Source organism: Ranitomeya variabilis, chromosome 1 (genome assembly GCF_051348905.1).
Source record: "Ranitomeya variabilis isolate aRanVar5 chromosome 1, aRanVar5.hap1, whole genome shotgun sequence".
Taxonomy (NCBI): domain Eukaryota; kingdom Metazoa; phylum Chordata; class Amphibia; order Anura; family Dendrobatidae; genus Ranitomeya; species Ranitomeya variabilis.
The window spans coordinates 115,251,125-115,278,832 of record NC_135232.1 but is presented as its reverse complement, the minus strand read 5'-3'; the positions used below and the strand labels follow the sequence as shown (position 1 = coordinate 115,278,832).

At 41.9% G+C, this 27,708-nt stretch overlaps 1 protein-coding gene across 1 annotated transcript in view; it reads left to right on the top strand.

Annotated features, from left to right (window-relative positions):
• Window positions 1-506: 506 nt before the first annotated feature.
• MAP1B (microtubule associated protein 1B) overlaps window positions 507-27,708 on the top strand; it is a 132,342-nt gene continuing 105,140 nt past the window's right edge. The window contains exon 1 of the mRNA XM_077287914.1: window positions 507-921. Coding sequence (XP_077144029.1) covers window positions 699-921 — 223 coding nt within the window. The 5' untranslated portion in view covers window positions 507-698. The remainder of the gene's footprint in view (window positions 922-27,708) is intronic.

Below are 27,708 nucleotides of genomic sequence, written 5' to 3'. Positions count from 1 at the left end.
TGTAGAGTCAGAACGAGGCTCCATAGACTTACATTGTAAAAGTGACTTTGGCTCACGTCTAGAGCATAAAGTGAGGCGGCTAGTCACAACTGCAGTGACATCAATGAGAGGTAAAGCAGAATGGCGCTGGACACTGGAGGGAGCGGCGGTCGGTGACTATATTAATACACTCCCACTACACGCCATGCACATACACACATTAAATGAATGAAGAAACTTAGTGGGAGAGATTCTTTAAATCGAACAACCCTTTTATTAGGATCTATGAAAAAGGTTTATAGACTGGACAAATCTGAATTTTTGATGCAATTGCCCATCAGAGATGTCCTGTGTGACTGACACATACTATAAGTGTGTATGACTCCATGCCTGTCTGTGCAGTCACTGCCCAGGCTGCAGATGCTAGAAGAGGTGCTGCAGCAGGTAAGTTCCTGCACTTGCACATCAGCTGGGCGCATTGTCTCAGCACCTCTTCCCTTCTGCTTCCGGAGGCTATGATTTGCTGCAGATGACATCAGAGTGGATGCTGGAAAACAGACTGCCAGCTAATGTGATTCTCCTCCCAGGGTCCCAGCCCAGACTCTGCATATAAAAGGCAGGCAGCCTCCCTCCCAGCTCACTCCCTGCCTGCTCTCAGCTGCTGCACCTACGGAGAGTGGAGGAAGATCACTCACAGGGAGAGGCAGCACAGTGCAAGGATGGCAACTCTGGTGGAGGCAGGAGCGGACATGGACCCGGCCATCAGCAGCCTGGACCCGGCCATCAGCAGCCTGAACCCGGCCCTCAGCAGCCTGAACCCTTCATCTACCTCCCCTAGCCTGGCTCACAGGTTCCTAGACAATAAATTTTACCTGCTGGTGGTGATTGGAGAAATAGTGACAGAGGACCATTTAAGGTGTGCCATCACCAATATAGAGAGAGGTAAGCACTGACAGCTGGCACTCCCTGGGCACCACAGGTGGCACAGTACCAGCTACTCACTGACCTTTGGCAATGCTGCAGCCCCTGGGTGTCTGCTGCAGATAATGCAGCCCCTGGAATATTGATGCATGATGTCTATCTGATGCTATAGAAACAATGTAACAGGGAAATAGAAATATTGATCTAAAGGGGAACAAAGACAATGTCATGCAGCCACTCCCTATTTTTTTTTACAGGGAAAATGTGGTGGGCTGCAGATCTAACAGTTGGCAAGAAAGCAGCCCCTCCTTCTGCTGTCTCATAGAGAGCAAGCAAAGGAGTCAGCAAGGAATGTCTATGAGAAGTCCTGTATGTATGTATATAGTGCCCGCATGTAGGAGGCGGCATTACATGGTGCCCCATTGTTACCCTGACTCATCCCTGATCTGCAGTCATTGGGAGTGATCACACACGGATCAGATGATGCCACATTTATTTCTAGAAAGGGAAACTTTCTGCCTGACCCAATGGTGGGTGTATAAATCCAGGTCCAGGGGTCTCTGCACTGCTTGTGCTGGATCTGGGAATTCTACATGTTACTGTACCCCACCCATTGCCAGCAGCTGGAGAGCTGCTGTCTGAGCATACCGATGGCTGGACTCAGGTGTCACATTAGAGGTCAGGGTGTTCTTCACCATAGAGGAGCATTGTGGATTAATCATTAATAGATAAGGTCCATGTATGTGTGATTATTGCTGACATGTGTTCTGTCATCTTCTCTGTGCCTAAATGCATGACAATCTGTTTAGCCCTAAGATGTCTCCAATCTCCATCCTTAATTATGGCAAAAAAAAAATAAAAAACAACCAGGTACCAATGACACCGGAAGAGAAGAGGATGCAGGGCCTGATGCTTTTTGTCATTGATTTTCCCGTGGATCAATAGCGCAGCAGGCTGTTGCCCTTGCAGCAGAGCTCTGTGGCTGGAGTAATGACACTTGCAGAGCGCAGAGATGCCGGCTGGTGGGCGTGGTGCGGTCCGCAGTGCAGTCCCCACGGCAGCAGACGGCAGCGCGCAGCGGACAAAGAGGGATCGAGCAGCCGGCGGAGGGGCACGGAGGGGCGGCCAGCGGAGGGGCACGGAGGGGCGGCCAGCGGAGGGGCACGGAGGGGCGGCCAGCGGAGGGGCACGGAGGGGCGAGAATCTGCTGCCTCCGAATGCTGCTGTCAGGGCTGTGCAGGAGGACAACCGCTGCCTCACCTCCTCTGACATGTGGCATATAAAAATATATATATTATACCAAACTCTAGAAAAATGATCTTGCTCATATTTATATGTGTGTGTGTATATATATATATATATATATATATATATATATATATATATATATATATATATATATATATATATATATATATATATATATATATACATATATATATATACCAGACTCTAGATAAAAGAACTTGCCCAAGTACGTCACCTTTCAAGTATATAAACAATTAGCTGCAAAAATAGAACATCTAGTATCACAGAAACAAGAACAGTGAAATAATCTATGTGCCCCTTATAATGTAAGCCGTAGGATGGGTGCACTTTCTTATACTGCAGTGAGGAGCTCTGTCACATACTCATTGAGTATGTCTGTGATGTTACAGTCATCAGGCCACTGCCGCCACACCTTTGTTGTGCTCCCAGCAGGGCAAGTGGCCAGCAAGGCTCTTATGTAAAGGCTCAATGGAAGAAACTGAGAAATATATTACCCACAATTCTCCCTTCTGTAATATTTCTGGTATAAGTTTGGAAATGAAAAGCAGAGAGAGCTGATTGGTGGATAGACAGGACATCTGCAGTAGGTGATGATGTACACTCAGTATTTAACGAGAAATGCTCTCATTTACATATATGCAGCATGATACCCTTTGTAAATCATATTCCAATGCCATGCCTAGTGCACGATAGCAATATATACCGTATATACCCGAGTATAAGCCGACCCCCCTAATTTTGCCACAAAAAAACTGGGAAAACTTAATGACTCGAGTATAAGCCTAGGGTGGAAAATGCAGCAGCTACCGGTAAATGTCAAAAATAAAAATAGATACCAATAAAAGTAAAATTAATTGAGACATCAGTAGGTTAAGTGTTTTTGAATATCCATATTGAATCAGGAGCCCCATCTAATGCTCCATAAAGTTTATGATGGGCCCCATAAGATGCTCCATACAAAATACACCCCATATAATGCTGCACAAATGCTAATTATGGCCCCATAAGATGCTCCATACAGTCATTTGCCCCATGTAATGCCCCATATAATGCTAATTATGGCCCCATAAGATGCTCCATACAGTCATTTGCCCCATGTAAAGCCCCATATAATGCTGATTATGACCCCATAAGATGCTCCATACAGTCATTTGCCCCATGTAATGCCCCATATAATGCTAATTATGGCCCCATAAGATGCTCCATACAGTCATTTGCCCCATGTAATGCCCCATATAATGCTAATTATGGCCCCATAAGATGCTCCATACAGACATTTGCGCCATGTAATGCCCGATATAATGCTGATTGTGGCCCCATAAGATGCTCCATACAGACATTTGCGCCATGTAATGCCCGATATAATGCTGATTGTGGCCCCATAAGATGCTCCATACAGTCATTTGCCCCTTATGCTGTTGCTGCGCTAAAAAAAAAAAATCACATACCTCTCGTCACTCAGGCCCCCGGCACTTGCTATATTCACCTGCTCCCAGTTCCACCGCCGCCAGCCGCCGCTACGTTCCCCGTCCACTGCACTGACTGCTCAAGCAGAGGGCGGCACGCACTAATCGTGTTTCTGATTATTCTCTCCCCCGGATGGTCATGCGGGGGTTAATCTTCCTTGCCTTGTTTTGGGATCTGTCTGGCTATTTCAGTCTGCTGTTACCTGCAAGCAGTGTCAGTTATAGTTCCTGTCTCTGGCTTGAGCAGCTGACCCGTTATACCCTGATTTGTCCTCTGCCCGTTTACCCAGGTCCCGTTCTTGTGTTCCCCTGTGACTTCGCTCGTTGTAGTACCTGCTCTCCGTGTTGTGACCCCTTGGTATTTGACTTGTCCTCTGACCTGCTTGACTGTCTTGCATCTCTGGCTTTCCTGCTCCCGATCCTCTCTGACTTCTTTGGCTTGTTTCTGATCACGTGTATTGCTGTAACCTCTAGTACTTCGTTCCCTCTCTGTTGCTGACCCGGCTTTTTCTGACTACTCTTTCGCCACCTAGTGGCTTCTGCCTGCTGCTCTGTTATTTCACTGTGAGTGTACCAGAGATGTGCAAGATAGCACAGTGGGTGGCAGGACCCTTTGTCCTCTAGCATAGCACAAGTCACTTTATCTCCTCATACAAGCCAGTCCCCTGATGAATTAGCTTGGAAGAAACGCGTTGGGACTATGACACAGGGAGAGTGCAGGGCATGTGTGTGCAGGGGTAGTTGTGGACTGCCCTTGTAAGGGCAGGAGCTTTGGGGATAGCTTATCAGTAGCCCCATAGGGATTGACAGGGCATTGTCATTTCCCATCAAATTTCTGGATGTACTCCTGACTGGGGACTATTCAGCGCTCCTGTGCTCGCACCGTTGGAATTGGTGAGACTGTTCCTTTTCCAGTACTATATATTTGTTTATAATTTGGCACGTTTGTGTTCTATGTGCCACCATTGTTTAAAGATGATTAATTATCTTTTATGCAACCAAGTGTATATGCATTCATGCTGCTAGTCATATGCATTTTTTTTCAGCAGATTTGTATACCGTACCTTGGGCCATCTATATTCCGCAGGTGTTGCTATATGCGGAGTTTGGAATCCTATTTGGGGTTATTTAGTTTCTAAGGCTATTTTTTGCATTAGACTGTACCCCAACTTTTAATCATATTTTGGGTGACTTTATTCTCTTTTATTTGTATTGATGAGTAAAAGTTAAGTTTTATTATTCCACTTGCGCTGTATCACATTATATATTTCTAGTGGCACTATCTGTGTTCAGAATTACAGATCTCGCTATTTTTGGTGGTTGATGATACGCACATCTGCTCTGTTCATTTTTAATGGAACCACTGGGGATAGCCTCTGCACGCCAATAAGAATGAATGGAACAGCAGTGCACATGATGGACCAGCGCTCAATTTATATCCCCAGTTCTCAGAATTCTGGGGGATCTGGAAATTATCCCCCATCCCATGGATTGTGGTTGACTTCCAAACTTGAAAATACCCCTAAATATAGAGGGGCATTGATTGACATCTTGACCTTGCTTCCTTCTCCAGCCATAGTTATATTTTCTATCTGCAATCCACTTTCGATTAATTTCTATAATGTATTCATCAGACTGTAGTCCTGCCAAGGCAAGATACCCATTAGGTAGGTTAGATTCCCATATCCCTGTGATCAAAGAAAGAGTAAGCTTAACAAAACAATATTTTGTCAGGAATCTAGAATCTAGAACTGTTAGGCCGGCGTCACACTCAGCGTAAGACAATACGGTCCGTTTTTTACGGCCATAATACGGCCATAATACGGAGAAATGTTCCCAAAATAAGGATCCGTATGTCCTCCGTAGGCAGGGTGTGTCAGCGTATTTTGCGCATGGCATCCTCCGTATGTAATCCGTATGGCATCCGTACTCCGATATTTTCTCGCAGGCTTGCAAAACCGACATCTAATGGATTTATGTGCTCAAATGTCCGTTAAACCATAAATACAGTGTATATATATATGTCATTGAGACACATATATATATTCTGTATTCTCATTTCTCCTTCCCAAACCCGACAGGATATGAGACATGGTTTACATACAGTAAACCATCTCATATCCCCCTTTTTTTTTGCATATTCCACACTACTAATGTTAGTAGTGTGTATGTGCAAAATTTGGGCGCTGTAGCTTGTAAAATAAAGGGTTAAATGGCGGAAAATATTGGCGTGGGCTCCCGCGCAATTTTCTCCGCCAGAGTGGTAAAGCCAGTGACTGAGGGCATATATTAATAGCCTGGAGAGGGTCCATGGTTATTGCCCCCCCCTGGCTACAAACATCTGCCCCCAGCCACCCCAGAAAAGGCACATCTGGAAGATGCGCCTATTCTGGCACTTGGCCACTCTTTTCCCACTCCCGTGTAGCGGTGGTATATGGGGTAATGAAGGGTTAATGCCACCTTGCTATTGTAAGGTGACATTAAGCCAGGTTAATAAGGGAGAGGCGTCAATTATGACACCTATCCATTATTAATCCAATTGTATGAAAGGGTTAAAACACACACACACACATTATTAAAAATTATTTTAATGAAATAAACACACCGGTTGTTTTAATATTTTATTGCTCTCTCAATCCACCTGAAGACCCTCGCTTGGCAAAATAATAAACCCACAATATACATACCATCCGAGGATCTGTCAGGTCCCACGATGTAAATCCTTCTGAAGGGGTTAAATCAATTTACAGGCAGGAGCTGCGCTAAAGCACTCGCTCGTACCTGTAAACCCCGGGTGCTGAAAGGAAAGCTGGGTGATCTGTACTTACGGTACATTAAGTCGCGGTGAGGCGCCCTCTGCTGGATGTCCTCATGAACTGGAGCCTTGGAAAAGTTCCCATGCTCGAGTTGATATGAGTTCATCCACCAGAGGGCGCCTCACCGCAACTCAATGTAAGTACAGATCATTCTGCTTTCCTTTCAGCACCCGGGGATTACAGGTACGAGCGAGTGCTTTAGCGCAGCTCCTGACTGCTCCTGACTGTCCTGAAATTTCTGGACGGTTGGCGACTCGGCTGTGACGCCCATAAAAAGTGGACAAGTCTGTGTGATATTTTTGTGACTATAGTCTGCAACAAATCCAAACGTGAGCAGCCCTATAAGACTATATTGGGTACGTGTTGCATCCGTGAAACACGGACGTCTGAATGAAGCCTTACAGGGTATGAATTTAAGAGATGTTCTGCCAGTGCAGGAATGAAAAGTTTCTTACATAATGTATTTTTATTCTTGAATCAACCTTTTACCCCTTAACTCCCGAAAGGTATTTTCGTTTTTTGCGTTTTCATTTTTCGCTCCCCTTCCCAGAGCCATAACTTTTATTGTTTGGTCAAAATGGCCACGTGAGGGCTTGTTTTTTGCGGGACGAGTTGTACTTTTGAACGACCCTATTGGTTTTACCATGTCGTGTACTGGAAAACAGGCAGAAAATTCCAAGTGCGGTGATATTGCAAAAAAAAAGTGTAATTCCACAATTGTTTTTCATTTTGCTTTTTTTTACTAGGTTCACTAAAGGGTGAAAATTTACAGGGTGATTCCATAATTTTTCCTCTATGCTTGGTTAAAAAAGTAACCATTACTGACTAACACATTTTTTGTTCTTGATTTCTTTTAGTGTTTCTTTAAGCCAGAAAGTTGCCATTTGAAATGACTTTAGTTTTGTGTCATGTCTGTGATCTGCTTTTTTTTTTTTTACAAAATTAAACAACTGAATGAATGTCCTCATAGACTGGTGATTCCATAATTTTTGCCAGGGGTTGTATAAACTTCTGACAACATGTCTCCGAATTTCCAAGCAATAAATTTTGAATTTTTTTCTGACAAAGAAAAATGGTTAAAATTAAAAACAAAACAAACCAGTGCTTTCAGACCTCAAATAATGCAAAGAAAACAAGTTCAAAATCATTTAGAAACAACAATACTAATGTTTTAACTCCGGAAGAGTTCAGAAATCAATATTTTGTGGAATAACCATGGTTTTTAATCACAACTTTCATGCGTCTTTACATGCTTTCCACTAGTCTTTCACTCTGCTTCTGGCGCCAATATTTAAGCAGTTCTTTGATGGCTTGTGACTATCCATCTTCTTGATTACATTCCAGAAGTTTTCAGTGGGGTTCAGGTCTGGAGATGGACCCATGACAGGGTTTTGATGTGGTGGTCTCTTAATTTTTGCCAGAGCTCTACATTATAGCTATAGCGCCACCATTTGTGTAGAATAAACATAAAAATCTCAGTGTAAGCAACTGTCTCTAGTTTAGCCTTTGGCCACGTTCACATGCTCATTATTTGGTCCTTATTTTACAGTGGCATGTAAAAGTTTGGGCACCCCTGGTCAAAATTACTGTTATTGTATACAGTTTGCCACGAACAAAAGTATATTTTAATCAACATACCTTGAAATAACAATTTCCACAATTGGATGTGTTTAAAAAAAAAATGTTCCTGTGCTGAGATAATCTTATAAATGTGCCCCTGCTGTGTATTGTGTAATGGCTGTCTGACCATACAGGGACATGGTCTGATCATACCACCGGTACTGGGAAGGGGAGATCGCACAAGATAGTTTAACATTACAGCAGGAGATCACAGCTGATTTTTTTTTGTAAACAAAACATTATACAGGGGCATATTTGTAAGATTATTTCAGGACAGGAAATTTTTTTAACACATTCAATTGTGGAGTTTATTTTTATTCCAAGATCGGTTGAATAATTCTTCTCATATGCCGACAATTTCCTACTCGGGTAGAGAACAGGGTGCTCCTCCCCGTATATCTCTTGATAAAACGACTGCTCCTAAACTGACTTCTGAGGAATCTGTCTGAAGTAAAAATTCCTTCTTAAAGTCGGGGGCCAGCAGGACCGGCTGCTGACACACAGCTGCTTTCAGTTCTTGAAACGCCGTCTGTGCCTCCACAGTCAATTTGGCCATAAACGATTTTGTCCCCTTAAGTAGGTCGTCAGGCGTGCGGCCATCATGGCAAAGTTTGGGCGGAACCTCCTGTAGTACCCCACGATCCCCAGAAAGGCCCTAACTTGCTTTTTTGAGAGTGCTTTTGGCCAGTTCTGGATTGCCTCCGCTTTATTGATCTGGGGTTTGATTTCGCCTGTACTGACTACATATCCAAGGTATTCGGCCTCATCTTTATCCATGGCACTTTTTTGGATTTAAAGAGAACCTCATCTTCCTGAGTGCAACAAACATTGCCTGTACCTTTTCCAGATGACTTCCCCAATTCAGGGCAGAAGATTACAATATTGTCCATGTATTACGCAATGTAATTCTTGTGGGGTGCGAGGATCCGGTCCATGGCACTCTGGAAGGTGGTTGGAACTCCCTGCAGTCCGAACGGCATCCGGACACATTGGAAGCAACCGTCGGGCATAGATAAAGCAGTCCTTCTTGGCTTCTTGGATTTGCCAGTGTCCCTTTGCTAGATCCAAGCAAGATGGCTTATATACCTTGCCGGCCCAAGTCCCTCGATCAGCTCATCAACATGCGGCATCAGATATACGGATAAAGATTCTAACTTGTTTCTTTGGTTTTGGATTGTATCCATTTTACTGATCCGGGGTTTGATCTCGCCTCTACCTACTACATATCCTAGGCATTTGGTCTATTCTTCCTTATGGCACTTCTTTAATTTATATAAAACCCCGCCTTCCTAAGAGCATCAAACACCCCCTGGACATTTCGCAGATGACTTCCCTACACCGGGCTGAAGATTACAATATTGTCTAGGTATGCCGCAGCATAATTCTTATGGGGTGCGAGGATCTAGTCCATGGCCATCGGGAAGGTGGCCATGGCTCCCTGCAGTCCAAACAGTATCCAGGTGTATTGAAAGCAGCTTTCAGACGTAGAGAAAGCGATTGCCTCCTTGGCTTCTTGTGACATGGGGATTTGCCAATATCCCTTTGTTAAGTGGCTATATACCTTGCTGGCCCAAGCCTCTCAATCAGCTCATCGACATGCGGCATCGGATATGCATTGAACTTGCAGACTTCATTCAGCTTCCTATAATTGCTGCAGAACCTCCATTCGCTATTGCATTTTGGAACTATTGGGCTAGACCACCTGCTTTTGGATTCCTCGCTGACTCCGAGCTTCGGTATATATTTTACTTCTTCGGAGATCAGCTCTCGCCGGGCGTCAGGAATTTCGATAGGGCTTCAAGTTCACATGCACATGGGATTCCATCAGAATCTCACACTCTGACCTTTGTACACCCCGTAAATCTCAGAACTAGTCCCTGTTCATCTGCAGCAACTTTCGACACTGCTGTTTTTGGCCTTCAACAGCATCTCTGCAATTGCAACTTCTTCAACATCTGCTTCTGGCTTGACCAGCAAACATAGAGTTCTAACAAGCTCCATGTCTTACCATTGTTTGATAAGACTGATGTACACTTTTGTCTTCGTCGTTGATGAATCTTGCAGTTCACTTCAACAAGATTCTCCACCATCTCATATGGGCCTTGCCATTTGGCCAAGAACTTACTCTTCACTGTGGGAATTAGTGCGAGGGCTCTGCCCCCGGGGCTGAACTGCCTCACCCTGGCTGATTGGTTGTAGACCCTAGCTTGAGCCTCTTGTACCCGGAGGAGATGTCCTTTTATGATGGGTATCATCTTCGCGTTTGGACGACGTGCCTGATGACACTTTGGTGGGGCGTGACTTCAGCTTTTCAGATTTCCTTCGTAACATCAAAAATTCACCAAAAGCTCATCGTGGGAATGTAGTTGAACACAACAGGACTCAAAACCACCAGCTAAAAACAACCCTTTTTAGAGTCAATCATCATTTCTTCTGTTTATTCCTAACTAGTTAATTGACAAATAACCAATTACATTTTATTGATGAAATGTCCTGCACATGTAACAAAGAATTATGATAAAAAGTTTAAATATATGTTTATTGTATAGGTGGATAAGCTCTAAGAAGCAGCTGTACATGAGAAGAATTATAGACCTACACAAGCATGACAAAGGTTGAATGGTACACTCAAGTCAGCACGTCATTGATATCGTGATGCCATGGATATTTTGTCATGTTGAACGTGGTGTCTAATCTGTCAGTATCACATTATAGAACAGAAGGAACTGAGCAGATTACGTGTCATGCTAAAGATGGCATCTGATCTACAGGCTGGATGTTATAAAGCAGAAGGAGCTGGTCATAATGTACAAGAAGCATCAGCAAAAATTGAGGGTGTTAAGCCTCCCAGGAAAAGACCAATCTTCCAAATATAAAGAAATAATGGAGACAGCACAGCTACTGAATTTATTAACCATTGTGGTGGTGTTTCGGTTCATGGTGTGAACATTCCTCAAGCTTCAGCAAAAAAAAAAGTTTCCATAAAACATTTTATTCATTGAAATCCCAGGTGTTTGTATACATAGTAGTCAAGTGGGTGGTCCTGCATGCAGAGATAGCTGTCGATCACTTAGACGTAACGCCCACTGGACTCCGAAACAGAGAGGTGTTTAAATGAATAAAATACAAGTTATACTTTCCCTACAAACCTACGCATCAATCTACTCAGCTCCTCCTAGTCTTAACATGCTGCCCAAAGACAGAACTTCATGTTCAAATAGACAGGTTTCCTTTAGAGGGTTCGCGCAACCGTGACATTATAAAATTCTAGGACAACTCATGGCACTCCCCTTGTAAGCTGGGTCTCACTCTGAAGTGCTCAATGCTCAGCTCTTATTACTAGGGAAAGATTTGTGATCACAATTCACTGATGAAGGATATTACTTTAGGAACATGGAAGAAGATTTTCAAAAGTAAAAGACCACCAAGTCCATCTAATCTGGTCGTATAGTCTATTATTTCTTTTTAGGATAGATATAAGTTATCTTACTAAGATATCAATTCACTTACTCTTCATTTTGCAACCACATCTGCTGGAATGGTGTTGCATTTACTAGTCTTTCATTAAAATAATATTTTATAAAATTGCTTTTCACCTTTTTCATCTTTTCCCAAATAATAAACCACTTCCTCCTGAATCTCCAGACCTCATATGTTCCAATATTTATGGCCACAACTGTTTATCCCTCTCCCATAATGATAGTTCTGCTTCACGTCACTTGTCTTATCTACTGCATTATTTCTGTGCTGCGTTGTATATAAATGTGATTCTTCAGATTTTCTATTAGTCTGTGCCTGATGAAGAGACCTGAGTAGTCTGGAAAGCTTGCAATTTGTTACCATCTTTTCAGTTAGCCATTAAAAGGTATCGACCACTGAGGACTCTCAAATCTAAATATTTTCCTATCTACTGGCTAACACGTTACAAAGACATATATCTTTCCCAGACTTCGTTTAGACATCCATTTTGTGCGTCTCAGACTCGCTTCCAGTCATTGGCAGTGTAGGAAGCCATTAGTCACCGCTTACTACACAGTGAACACAGCTGTAATCATTTCCCAGTACTCTGACTGTCACTGGCTCTGCACACATGCTGGAGAGCAGGCTGTCAATCAAAGTGTAACTGTGAGCTCCCAGCACTGTTGATGACTGGAAATGAGAAGCTGCACTAGGAATACATTTAATTTTCTCCCTGTGGCTGATGCTCCAGTAAGCCAGCCAGATATGAATTAAATGGTATATACCTGCAGATTGTCACTACATCTGCAGTTAAAAAGCATGTCTGTAGTTGACAGATTCACTTTTAACCCCTTTCTGTCATTGGACGTACTATTCCATCCATGTGGGGTGGGCCCTACTTCCCAAGGACGGAATAGTACGTCCAGCCGCGCTCACGGGAGCGCGGCCGATCGCAGCCGGGTGTCACGGACCGCCCCCGGCACAATAACCCCCAGCACACTGTGATCAAACATGATCGGTATAGGGAAGCATCGCGCAGGGAGGGAGCTCCCTGCGTGCTTCCCTGAGACGATCAGTACAAGGCGATGTGCTCACCTTGTACCGAGCATCTCCTACTTGCAGGCCCCGGATCCAAAATGGCCACGGGGCTGCATCCGGGTCCTGCAGGGAGGTGGCTTCACGCCACCTGCTCAGAGCAGGCGCCGGGAAGCCTGGAGCTGTGCACGTAAGATAGCCGATCGGATCGGTGATCTGTCACTTTACTGTGATGCCTCCCCCCCCCCCCCCCCCAGGGTAAAGTAAAAATGTAAAAAAAAAATTACATTAATACAAAAAAAAATATTGTTCCAATAAATACATTCCTTTAGCTAAATAAAAAAAAACAATAAAAGTACACATATTTAGTATCACCGCATCCGTAACGACCCGACCTATAAAACTGTCCCACTAGTTAACCCCTTCAGTGAACACCGTAAAAAAAAAAAACGAGGCAAAAAACAACGCTTTATTATCATACCGCCGAACAAAAAGTGGAATAACATGTGATCAAGAAGACGGATATAAATAACCATGGTACCGCTGAAAACGTCATCTTGTCCCGCAAAAAACGAGCCGCCATACAGCATCACCAGCGAAAAAAATAAAAAAGTTATAGTCCTCAGAATAAAGTGATGCAAAAATAATAATTTTTTCTATAAAATAGTTTTTATCGTATAAAAGCGCCAAAACATAAAAAATGATATAAATGAGGTATCACTGTAATCGTACTGACCCAAAGCATAAAACTGCTTTATCCATTTTACCAAACGCAGAACGGTATAAACGCCCCCCAAAAAGAAATTCCTGAATAGCTGGTTTTTGGTCATTCTGCCTTACAAAAATCGGAATAAAATGCGATCAAAAAATGTCACGTGCCCGAAAATGTTACCAATAAAAACGTCAACTCGTCCGGCAAAAAACAAGACCTCACATGACTCTGTGGACCAAAATATGGAAAAATTATAGCACTCAAAATGTGGTAACGCAAAAAACATTTTTTGCAATAAAAAGCGTCTTTTAGTGTGTGACAGCTGCCAATCAAAAATCCGCTAAAAAACGCGCTATAAATAGTAAATCAAACCCCCCTTCATCACCCCCTTAGTTACAAAAAATAAAAAAAATGTATTTATTTCCATTTTCCCATTAGGGTTAGGGCTAGGGTTAGGGCTAGGGTTAGGGCTACAGTTAGGGTTAGGGTTGGGGCTAAAGTTAGGGTTAGGGTTTGGATTACATTTACGGTTGGGAATAGGGTTGGGATTACGGTTAGGGGTGTGTCAGGGTTAGGGGTGTGGTTAGGGTTACAGTTGAGATTAGGGTTAGGGGTGTGTTTGGATTAGGGTTTCAGTTATAATTGGGGGTCTCCACTGTTTAGGCATATTCAGGGGCTCTCCAAACGCGACATTGCGTCCGATCTCAATTCCAGCCAATTCTGTGTTGAAAACGTAAAACAGTGCTCCTTCCCTTCCGAGCTCTCCCGTGCGCACAAACAGGGGTTTACCCCAACATATGGGGTATCAGCGTACTCGGGACACATTGGACAACAACTTTTGGGGTCCAATTTCTCCTGTTACCCTTGGGAAAATACAAAACTGGGGGCTAAAAAATAATTTTTGTGTAAAAAAAAAAATAAATAAAAAAAATTAAAAAATATATATATATATACTGTATATATATTTTCACGGCTCTGCGTTATAAACTGTAGTGAAACACTTGGGGATTCAAAGTTCTCACAACACATCTAGATAAGTTCCTTGGGGGGTCTAGTTTCCAATATGGGGTCACTTATGGGGGGGTTTCTACTGTTTAGTTACATCAGGGGCTCTGCAAATGCAACGTGACGCCTGCAGACCAATCCATCTAAGTCTGCATTCCAAATGGCGCTCCTTCCCTTCCGAGCTCTGCCATGCGCCCAAACGGTGGTTCCCCCCCACATATTGGGTATCGGCGTACTCAGGACAAATTGGACAACAACTTTTGGGGTTCAATTTACACTGATTCCCTTGGAAAAATACAAAACTGGGGGCTAAAAAATAAAAAAGGATTTTTTATTTTCACGGCTCTGCGTTATAAACTGTAGTGAAACACTTGGGGGTTCAAAGTTCTCAGAACACATCTAGATGAGTTCCATAGGGGGTCTACTTTCCAAAATGGTGTCACTTGTGGGGGGTTTCAATGTTTAGGCACATCAGTGGCTCTCCAAACGCAACATGGCGTCCCATCTCAATTCCAGTCAATTTTGCATTGAAAAGTCAAATGGCGCTCCTTCGCTTCCGAGCTCTGCCATGTGCCCAAACAGTGGTTTACCCCCACATATGAGGTATCAGCGTACTTAGGATAAATTGGGCAACAACTTTTGGGGTTCAATTTCTTCTCTTACCCTTGGGAAAATAAAACAAATTGGAGCTGAAGTAAATTTTTTGTGTAAAAAAAGTTAAATGTTCATTTTTATTTAAACATTCCAAAAATTTCCTGTGAAACACATGAAGGGTTAATAAACTTCTTGAATGTGGTTTTGAGCACCTTGAGAGGTGCAGTTTTTAGAATGGTGTCACACTTGGGTATTTTCTATCATATAGACCCCTCAAAATGACTTCAAATGAGATGTGGTCCCTAAAAAAAAATGGTGTTGTAAAAATGAGAAATTGCTGGTCAACTTTTAACCCTTATAACTCCCTAACAAAAAAAAATGTTGGTTCCAAAATTGTGCTGATGTAAAGTAGATATGTGGGAAATGTTACTTATTAAGTATTTTGCTTGACATATCTCTGTGATTTAATTGTATAAAAATTCAAAGTTGGAAAATTGCGAAATTTTCAAACTTTTCGCCCAATTTCCGTTTTTTTCACAAGTAAACGCAGGTAATATCAAAGAAATTACTATCATGAAGTACAATGTCACGAGAAAGCAATGTCAGAATCACCGGGATCCGTTGAAGCGTTCCAGAGTTATAACCTCATAAAGGGACAGTGGTCAGAATTGTAAAAATTGGCCCGGTCATTAATGTGCAAACCGCCCTTGGGGGTAAAGGGGTTAAAGGGAATCTATCAGCATACCATGCTCTGTTATCTGACAGCAGCATGAGAATGGGACAGAGACCCTGATTTTAGCCATGTATCACTTAGTTTACTGGGTGCAGCAATTAGGATAGACTCACAGTTTTCTCTGTTGCTGATTTGGCAGAGCTCAGATGTTGGTATGTGTATAACCTGGCCAACACCCCTGCTTATCAACTTTCTGTATACAGTGTATGTTAACAGAAAGCTGCTAATCAGTGATGGGAGTATGGTTAGCCTTGTAGTCACAAGGCAATTTGTCTTGTAGTGATAATCTCCTTCTGATAATACACTGTGTCATTCCTATTGGTTCAAACCCTTGAGCCTGTGCTCTGTGGTCCGCATCTTTGTCTGCCAAGCCACAGCAGTTACACCTTTTCTCCAGGTGCTTAGTTTTTATTATCCTTGTTTCAGCCTTTTTAGGGTGACCGGTGTTTTCATTTACTCATTTGTCTGCCCTATCACCTTTCTGGTGCAGTTTAATATATTTTTCCCCAGCTGGTACTTCCAGCTGGTGATAGACTCATTTGTGTGTCCAGTCATAATGCTGTAGTTTAAGCCAGTCAGTGAAAGACCAGCTAGGGTTTATCTCTCTGCTGTTTATGTTCTTTACCCTTATTTTGTGGTTTGTTTGATTCACTTTCTGTTTCAGCACACTTTCCCTTTTGTGGGTAATTTGCAATCTGCTCTGTCCTCTGGTTCTTTAGTAGGAGCATAAAGACGGCCTTTAAGGCAGCATAGGTCTGAGTTGCCATCGTCTAGTCTGTGGTTAGGCTTATCTCTGCTCATGCAGTAACCACTATGGACCTCAGGGTCAGGATGTCTAGTCTGTACAGGAACCGGCTGGATCAGTTTTTAGTGTGTAACCTATTTTCCCGAGTGAGTTACTACACTATCATTACACACTAATTGTTTTGAAACAACAAAACACAGTTAAGTAAGTGACACATCACTGTAGTTAGGCTCTCTGCCCCTACATCATGGCGGACAACCTAATGATGTTTTGTTGTTTCAATACTCATATTACATAGCAAAACCTGCTGACAGATTCCATTTAAATTGGAAAAAACAGACAGCACTCGGTTGAAATGTGGATGGCAGTTGTGAGCTGTTCATTTTTTGTCATGGACCCACTCATTTATATGGGTAAATTTAATCTGTGACTTGGATCAATAATGGACTTCTCTCTGGGGGGGGTGTTAGAACACAGGGACTTAAAAGAAAGACATGTAAACAGCACCATAGACTATAATGGGTAGGTGTTCTATCTAATAAACACAGATCGAACATAAAACATACATTTGAATGAGACCTTTAAGTGCTCTTCTGGTGTTGAAAAACTCCCCTCCTCCAGCAGCATTTTCCCAGTGTGTGTCACTGTCTGCAGTGCTGACTGAGCGTTGTTGACGGTGTGAGCCGCTCAGATCCGCTGTGCTCACTGTATAGCTGCAGCGCTGTGGATGTGGCATCAGAGCTGCAGATAATAACAGACACTGTGAGAAGCGGCTGAAGCCGGGGAAGGTGAGAAATGCAGTTTGATGTCATTTTGAAAACAAACTACAGCAGGGAAGACCTCTTTAACAAAACCTTTCACCATTTTGTAGCTTGTCAGACTTTCTAATGCATGAAAAAAATGATGATCTCACTACAGTCCTATAGATTGAGATCAGTGGTTCACAAACGCCCTCCTTCTATCTGCAATCAAGCTTTTCTTTCCCTTTTACCTGGCCATGCTGTGGAATAGTGAGTCTTCTAAAAACGACAGTATGACATGCATCCCTAATAGTGCGTAAGGAAAGCCATTGTCCAAGTTTGCCAGTGGGCAGAAAAATCTCTAAGCTGCTAACTTTTTTTCTTTACCATCACAATCAGTCTGCATGTGGTAATAAACTGTTCCTTGATAGCTCATCCAATCACAGGTCAGGTAGTACCAGGTCATAAAGAAAGCATGGAGGGTTCTCAGACAGAGTAGCGGGTGACTCATAGGACTAATGTGATGACCATTTACAAAAGTAGCACAACTACTGTGTGTGTGTGTGTGTGTGTGTATATACACTCACCGGCCACTTTATTAGGTACACCATGCTAGTAACGGGTTGGACCCCTTTTGCCTTCAGAACTGCCTCAATTCTTCGTGGCATAGATTCAACAAGGTGCTGGAAGCATTCCTCAGAGATTTTGGTCCATATTGACATGATGGCATCACACAGTTGCCGCAGATTTGTCGGCTGCACATCCCAAAGATACTCCATACAAGGCAGGATGGATCCATGCTTTCATGTTGTTTACGCCAAATTCTGACCCTACCATCCGAATGTCGCAGCAGAAATCGAGACTCATCAGACCAAGCAACGTTTTTCCAATCTTCTACTGTCCAATTTCGATGAGCTTGTACAAATTGTAGCCTCAGTTTCCTGTTCTTAGCTGAAAGGAGTGGTACCCGGTGTGGTCTTCTGCTGCTGTAGCCCATCTGCCTCAAAGTTCGACGCACTGTGCGTTCAGAGATGCTCTTAGGCCTACCTTGGTTGTAACGGGTGGTGATTTGAGTCACTGTTGCCTTTCTATCAGCTCGAACCAGTCTGCCCATTCTCCTCTGACCTCTGGCATCAACAAGGCATTTCCGCCCACAGAACTGCCGCTCACTGGATTTTTTTTCTTTTTCGGACCATTCTCTGTAAACCCTAGAGATGGTTGTGCGTGAAAATCCCAGTAGATCAGCAGTTTCTGAAATACTCAGACCAGCCCTTCTGGCACCAACAACCATGCCACGTTCAAAGGCACTCAAATCACCTTTCTTCCCCATACTGATGCTCGGTTTGAACTGCAGGAGATTGTCTTGACCATGTCTACATGCCTAAATGCACTGAGTTGCCGCCATGTGATTGGCTGATTAGAAATTAAGTGTTAACAAGAAGTTGGACAGGTGTACCTAATAAAGTGGCCAGTGAGTGTATATATATATATATATATATATTGGGGGAGATTCACAAGAAGTGGACTGCTGCTGGAGTCATTGCTTCAAGAGCCACCACACACAGATGTATCATAGATATGGGTTACAAGTGTCACATTTCTTGTGTCAAGCCACTCTTGACCAATAGACAACGCCAGAAGCGTCTTACCAGGGCCAAGGAGAAAGAGAACTGGAGTGTTGCTCAGTGGTCCAAGGTGTTGTTTTCAGATTAAAGTAAATTTTGCACTTCATTTGGAAATCAAGGTCCCAGAGTCTGGAGGAAGAGTGGAGAGGACACAATCCAAGCTGCTTGAGGTCTAGTATGAAGTTTCCACACTCAGTGATGGTTTGGGGAGCCATGTCATCTGCTGATGTAGGTCCACTGCGTTTTATCAAAACCAAAGTCATGCTTCCCTCTGCTGACAAGCTTTTTGGAGATGGAAATTTCATTCACCAGCAGGACTTGGCACCTTTGCACACTGCCAAAAGTACCAATACCTGTTTTATAAACAACAGTATCACTGTGCTTGATTGGCAGCAAACTTGCATGACCTTAACCGCATAGAGAATCTACAGGGTATTGTCAAGAGGAAGATGAGACATCAGACCCAACAATGCAGATGAGCTGAAGGCTGCTATCAAAGCAACCTGGGCTTCCATAACACCTCAGCAGTGCCACAGGCTAATCACCTCCATGCCATGCCGCACTGATGCAGTAATTGATGCAAAAGGAGCCCTGACCAAGTATTGAGTGCATTTACTGAACATGCATTTCAGTAGGCCAACATTTTGAATTTTAAAATCATTTTTCAAGCTGGTGTTATAAAGTATTCTAATTTACTGAGATAATGACTTTTGGGTTTTCATTGGCTGTAAGCCATAATCATCAACATTAACAGAAATAAACACGTGAAATACATCACTCTGTTTGTAATGATTCTATATAATATATGAGTTTCATTTTTTGTATTGAAGAACTGAAATAAATTAACTTTTTGATACTATTCTAATTTTTTGAGAAGCGCATGTGTGTATGTGTGTGTGTGTGTAGATATATACAGTTAGGTCCATATATATTTGGACAGAGACAACATTTTTCTAATTTTGGTTATAGACATTACCACAATTAATTTTAAGCAAAACAGTTCAGATGCAGTTGAAGTTCAGACTTTCAGCTTTCATTTGAGGGTATCCACATTAAAATTGGATGAAGGGTTTAGGAGTTTCAACTCCTTAACATGTGCCACCCTGTTTTTAAAGGGACCAAAAGTAATTGGACAATTGACTCCAAGGCTATTTCATGGGCAGGTGTGGGCAATCCCTTAGTTATGTCATTCTCAATTAAGCAGATAAAGGGCCTGGAGTTGATTTGAGGTGTGGTGCTTGCATTTGGAAGGTTTTGCTGAGAAGTAAACATGCGGTCAAAGGAGCTCTCCTTGCAGGTGAATCAAGCCATCCTTAAGCTGCGAAAACAGAAAAAACCCATCCGAGAAATTGCTACAATATTAGGAGTGGCAAAATCTACAGTTTGGTACATCCTGAGAAAGAAAGAAAGCACTGGTGAACTCATCAATGCAAAAAGACCTGGGCGCCCACGGAAGACAACAGTGGTGGATGATCGCAGAATAATCTCCATGGTGAGGAGAAATCCATTCACAACAGCCAACCAAGTGAACAACACCCTCCAGGAGGTCGGCATATCAATATCCAAATCTACCATAAAGAGAAGACTGCATGAAAGTAAATACAGAGGGTTCACTGCACGGTGCAAGCCACTCATAAGCATCAAGAATAAAAAGGCTAGACTGGACTTTGCTAAAAAACATCTAAAAAAGCCAGCACAGTTCTGGAAGAACATTCTTTGGACAGATGAAACCAAGATCAACCTCTACCAGAATGATGGAAAGAGAAAAGTATGGCGAAGGCGTGGTACAGCTCATGATCCAAAGCATACCACATCATCTGTAAAACACGGCGGAGGCAGTGTGATGGCTTGGGCATGCATGGCTGCCAGTGGCACTGGGTCACTAGTGTTTATTGATGATGTGACACAGGACAGAAGCAGCCGAATGAATTCTGAGGTATTCAGAGCCATACTGTGTGCTCAGATCCAGCCAAATGCAGCCAAACTGATTGGTCGTCGTTTCATACTACAGATGGACAATGACCCAAAACATAAAGCCAAAGCAACCCAGGAGTTTATTAAAGCAAAGAAGTGGAATATTCTTGAATGGCCAAGTCAGTCACCTGATCTCAACCCAATTGAGCATGCATTTCACTTGTTAAAGACTAAACGTCAGACAGAAAGGCCCACAAACAAACAGCAACTGAAAACCACCGCAGTGAAGGCCTGGCAGAGCATCAAAAAGGAGGAAACACAGCGTCTGGTGATGTCCATGAGTTCAAGACTTCAGGCAGTCATTGCCAGCAGAGGGTTTTCAACCAAGTACTAGAAATGAACATTTTATTTAAAATTATTGAATCTGTCCAATTACTTTTGGTCCCTTTAAAAACAGGGTGGCACATGTTAAGGAGTTGAAACTCCTAAACTCTTCATCCAATTTTAATGTGGATACCCTCAAATGAAAGCTGAAAGTCTGATCTTCTACTGCATCTGAATTGTTTTGTTTAAAATTCATTGTGGTAATGTTTATAACCAAAACTGGAAAAATGTTGTCTCTGTCCAAATATATATGGACCTAACTGTATATATATATCAGTCTGCATAATATGTGTGTATACAGCGGGTGACATAAGTATTGAGCATGTCACCAATTTTCTAGGTAAATATATTTCTATAGGTGCTATTGACATGAAAGGCTCACCATATGTCAGTAACAAACCATCCAATCCACACCAAGTAATCAAACCATGAATTAAGTAATTGGTAATAATGAGAAATGACACAAGCACAAATTTTTGAACACATGAAGAAAGAGAGGTGCAAATAGCCATGGAAAGTCATGACACCAGCTGAAATCTATCAATAATTAGAAGGCAATCCTGCCGCTTAGTGAAAAATAATAGCAGCTGGTTACAACTGATGGCCTATAAGAAGATGTCTCATCAAGGTGCCACACACGAAGCATTTCATAATGGGTAGAACTAGTGTTTCACAAACTTTGCAGCCTTTTTGTTGCAAAACATACTGATGGCATTGGTTACAGAAGAATTTCTAATTCTAAACTACTGAAGGTTTCAGTGAGTTAGGGCCATAATCCGGAAGTTTAAAGAACAGAATTTCATCATAAACCGGTCACGACCGGGTTCTCCCCACAAGATTTCAGACAAAGGAGTGAAAAGAATTATCAGATGAGTTGTCCAAGAGCCAAGTACATCCTGTGGAGAGCTACAGAAAGACCTGGAATCATCAGGTACAATTGTTTCAAAGAAAACAATAAGTAATGCTCTCAACCTCGATGTCCTGCATGCACACACTACGCAAGACTCCATTGCTGAGCAAAAAGTATATTGTTTGCTGAACAAAATTTAGACAAGCCTTTAAAATAGTGGGAGAATATAGTTTGGCAAGATGAGCCTAAAACTGAACTCTTTGGATTCCATAATATACACCATATTTGAAGGCCAAAAGGCACTGCATATCACCCCAGAAACACCATACAACAGTGAAATTTGGAGGTGGGAACATCAACTCTCAAATGGTTTCAAAGAAGGAAAATAAAGCTTCTAGAATGGGTGCACCAATCACCTGACCTGAATATAATAGAACATTTATGGAAGAAACTAAAGCTCCAAGTTCATAGTAGCAGATGGAACCTTCAGGATGTGAAGGGTGTTTGTGTGGAAGAATGGGGCAAAATCACACCTGAGCAATGCATGTGACTAGTTTCTCCATAAAGGAGGTGTATTGAAGCTGTCATCACCAACAAAGGCTTTTGTACGAAGTATTAAACATAATTCAGTAAGCGTCTTCAGTACTTTTCCCTGTTTCATTTCTCATTATTACACAAAACAACACTGGTCTACAAAAAATATATATATATCTGTTTAAGAACAGTTTTAGACTAATTTGAGGGTGCTGAATTCAAATCTGATCTTATAATTTATCAAATCACGTTTTTGCGCTATAGGTATATAGCCCATTTTCATGAATTCCATGATAAATATAAGTAGTGTATGAAAAGTGCCGGTTTATACGGTTCACTAAGGTAAATTTAGTTTAATTTGAGTGGTTAATTTGTGTTGATTTGAAAATGGTTAACTTTCTTTTGGGTCTGCAAGGAGGGTACACAAAAAACCCTTGTTTTCTGTGCTACTGGGACAGTAGAGCTACAGCAGAGCATTGGGTGAAAACTGAATGGCCTCAGCTACAGAGTTTGGCATCTGGCAATAAGAATGTCATCCATGATCCTCTAGTGGATAGGAAGAATATTGTCTTTCCTCCCTTACACATAAAACTTGGATTGATGAAGCAGTTCGTCAAAGCTCTCAATCACAGTGGAGAATGCTTTAACTATATATGTTCAACTTTTCCTGGTCTTAGTGAAGAGAAGAAAAAGGCTGGAATATTTGATGGACCTCAAATAAGAACACCTATGAGAGACCCAAATTTTATCACATCAATGAATGAGACAGAAGAAAAAGCTTGGAATGCATTTTGTAATGTGGTGCAGAATTTTCTAGGGAATAAGAAAGCAGACCACTATGAAGAGATTGTGGAAGAGCTACTAATGAGTCTGCGAAATCTTGGATGTAGAATGAGTATCAAGATTCACTATTTACACAGCCATTTGGACTTTTTCCAGAGAACCTTGGGGATGTGAGCGAGGAACAAGGGGAGCGTTTTCATCAGGACATTAAAACAATGGAAGAAAGGTATCAAGGTTGGTGGGACTCACATATGATGGCTGGCTATTGCTGGAGCTTGATGAGAGACAACCCAGAAGCTGTACATCACAGATCAGCCAAGAAAAGAAAGTTCAAATAACTGCCATTTGTCATTCATCTGTGTGCCATATATATATGTGTTTTTATATTTTGTAGTTTAATTCTGTAAGTATATTTGACTTGCTGTACATAGACTTTGTAATCTTTGTTATTCCTTGATTAAAAATATACAAAATGTAGTACCGAAAATCATGTGTTTTTATCATAAAACATTAGGAGTAATTTTCATCAAAAATTGAAAATATCTCGAAATCCTGATGTAATAGCCAAATTTGTAATCAGCAGCCAAATTTGACTTAAAATATGTTTTAAAGCCTTTTGCCAGAAAAATTGCGTTGACCAGTGTAATTTATGGACACCTATGGTTTGATTTCCCTGCCTGTGTGGAATTCATGGGTTGTTACCAAAAATCGGTGAGAATTTCATGTCAATATCCCATTTAGAAATGTATTTACCTAGAAAATTGGTGTAGTGTTCAATGCTCACTTAACCCGCTCTGTGTGAATATATATATATAGTGACTATAATATATCTATTATTTTGCACTACTAGATTAGCTGTAATTGTAATTTTGTCGTGTTTTTGATAAAATTAATGCAGCAATTACATATCTAAGAGACAGGATTTATGATATTACTTGATGAGTCACATTGTGGTCGAGTCCCATGGATGTGTATAAGAGTTTAGTACTTGCTGCATGTATTACAGTGAGTCATAAAATGACGGCTTGCATGAAGTCAGTGTCATCTGGCTTCATGGTGTCAGCCATTTGTAACTGATACTATATTAGTCATAGCCATTACATACTGTAAATTGGGGAAAAACACTTTAAAAGAGTCAAGAACAATATCCATTACTTACTGTAAGAAAGTACTTATTGATGGTATGGCCCATCATTATCAATACACTGGGGTAGAGCACCGCGTCCCCTCATTGTTTACATGCGTTTGGTAGTGGTCATATCTGCTATTACATAGCAGTCCATAAATGACTAAATGTTTTAAGGCTAGCTTCACATTGATGTAATTCTATCCCTCGAGCACTATGTTGAGGTTTCTGTTGGAATCCGCCAAAAATTGTATTCTGATATGAACCCCGACAGAGCCCAGCCATTCACATGAATGCAGCCGATGGAGTCACCGTGCGCACTGACTGGCCTTAGGCCTCAGTCCTGCCAGTATTCGTCTTTACGAGACAAGCTCAAAAATGTTCTGACATAAACCCTGATGTGGTCAATGGAGTGCACTGTATAAATGTGAAGCCTAAACCTTTATTAATGAATTAAAAATAAACCCAGAATAAATAATATAAAAAATAACAATTGAACAAAATAGACTGATTATATTTGTGAATATATTTATGTGTGCTTTCCTAAAGGAGTTTTTCATTAGTGCCACTGACTTCTATGATCAGATCTTACCAGAAAGTTGCATTATAGTTTTTAAGGATGAAGGTAGATATACGTAAGTTCATCAATTTCAAACTATACCCATATATATAACATGTTGATCCAGAGGATGGCAAAAACCCATGGGGCCGGAGCTAATTGCTCTGTATTTGGGGAACAATTCCTTCCCTACTCCACATACGGTAATCGGTCCAGTTTCCTGGATAAATGTCCCATCACAGAATCTAGTGCCCATAACCTGTAATATTATATTTTTAAAGAAAGGCATCCAGGCCTCCTCGTACCTTTATAGTGAATCAACCATGACAGTCTCACTGCTCTTCCAGTAAATGATCTGCGCCTGTCATTATGATGAAACTTTCTTTCCACTAGACGTAGATGATGCCCTCTTGCAGTCTTGGGTGTAAAAAAAAAAAAAAAAAGTTATTAGAAAGATCTCTCTGCCCTCATATATTTCTACCTTGTAATTATGATTGCCTATTTATTTTGGCTTAAGCTAAAATCACATTTTTTTTTCTTTCTCTGGCCAATAAGCTTAAAGAGTTTTTTTCCCCTACTTTACAAATTATACTCAATGGTCCCAAGTTATGTCAAGAAAAAAAAATCCTGCACTCCCCTGATGGACTGGGACCACCCATCACGCTCACTACTGCCTCCCCCCTGTTCTAATATTATCAACATTCGATAACCGCTGACCGGCTGCAGCCTTCATGTTCCATCCGACGCAACTTCTTCTGCAGGGACAGAAAGTGAAGGTGGCAGCTGGACAGCAGCTGCTGATTGGCTGCAGCACTTATGGGAATTCCCTGCCCGATGTTGATTGACCAGTGGACTGGTGGAGCACACAGTATAGAATATGGAGGAGTGATGCCAGATCAAGAGTAGAATGACCATATACTGTGTGTATATATATATATATATATATATATATATATATATATATACATATATATATACACCCACCGGCCGCTTTATTAGGTACACCATGCTAGTAACGGGTTGGACCCCTTTTGCCTTCAGAACTGCCTCAATTCTTCGTGGCATAGATTCAACAAGGTGCTGGAAGCATTCCTCAGAGATTTTGGTCCATATTGACATGATGGCATCACACAGTTGCCGCAGATTTGTCGGCTGCACATCCCAAAGATGCTCCATACAAGGCAGGATGGATCCATGCTTTCATGTTGTTTACGCCAAATTCTGACCCTACCATCCGAATGTCGCAGCAGAAATCGAGACTCATCAGACCAAGCAACGTTTTTCCAATCTTCTACTGTCCAATTTCGATGAGCTTGTACAAATTGTAGCCTCAGTTTCCTGTTCTTAGCTGAAAGGAATGGTACCCGGTGTGGTCTTCTGCTGCTGTAGCCCATCTGCCTCAAAGTTCGACGCACTGTGCGTTCAGAGATGCTCTTAGGCCTACCTTGGTTGTAACGGGTGGCGATTTGAGTCACTGTTGCCTTTCTATCAGCTCGAACCAGTCTGCCCATTCTCCTCTGACCTCTGGCATCAACAAGGCATTTCCGCCCACAGAACTGCCGCTCACTGGATTTTTTTTCTTTTTCGGACCATTCTCTGTAAACCCTAGAGATGGTTGTGCGTGAAAATCCCAGTAGATCAGCAGTTTCTGAAATACTCAGACCAGCCCTTCTGGCACCAACAACCATGCCACGTTCAAAGGCACTCAAATCACCTTTCTTCCCCATACTGATGCTCGGTTTGAACTGCAGGAGATTGTCTTGACCATGTCTACATGCCTAAATGCACTGAGTTGCCGCCATGTGATTGGCTGATTAGAAATTAAGTGTTAACAAGAAGTTGGACAGGTGTACCTAATAAAGTGGCCAGTGAGTGTATATATATTTATTTTATTTTTTTAATTGAAACCCTCAGGGCCCAGTGAGAATAAGCTGTAATGAAGGGAACCATCCCTAAAATATTAGGCTGGTACTTTCTGCTTTGTAGAAATCACATTTGACTAGTAACACCTCTATACACAGTGACATGGGATCCCGTCACTCACAATATGTGATGGTTACAGCTCCCCTCCTCCCCCTTTCTCCACAATGACAAGGCATATCTAGAGCACTCTCCAATAGAAGTTAATAGATCGGTCTGTCTCTATTGCTGTCTATGTTGTGGCTGTGAAGCACATCTATGAAGGCAGAATCTCAGGCAAGATGGCTGCTCCTGTAATCATGTACGGAAAGTGGAAAAAAAATTCTACAATCAGAAAATAAAAACATATTAGAAAATATAATACATTTCACTATCTGGTTTTCATTTTTTTAAATATTAGCACTTAGTATTACTGTACATTACCAATTACACTGATTGATTTAAACTCTGGCAATCGGTAAATCTCTGCCCATGGCAGTGTTAAAATAAAAAGACACATGCTCAACTACTAGACCCCTGCATACCTCAATAATGCTGCCAGTCTCCTTGTTGACTGGCTGCAGCGGTTTCCTGCTATCCAAGCCAGAAGACCGCACTAGGGGGCCCGTTTTCCATTTACGGTACTCAGATTACCAAGAGATCTGTAGGGTTTTAAAGATAATAAAACTCACTTTTATGACAAGTTTAGTTTTTGCTGCCATTATTCTCTTGGGGTTGCATGAAATTTTATATCATCATTAAGCCGCAATTTTCGATTGCAATGAATCATACAAGTCATGATCCCTATGGATCTCAGTTCTGAGGTTGTCATTTTTTTTCTACCTTTTCAGCTGAAATGTTTTGCATTTTTTTAAAAACCGTTGGGCAACAAAATTGTGTAATAATCACGACATAAAGTGAAGCAAAATCTCATACCCCA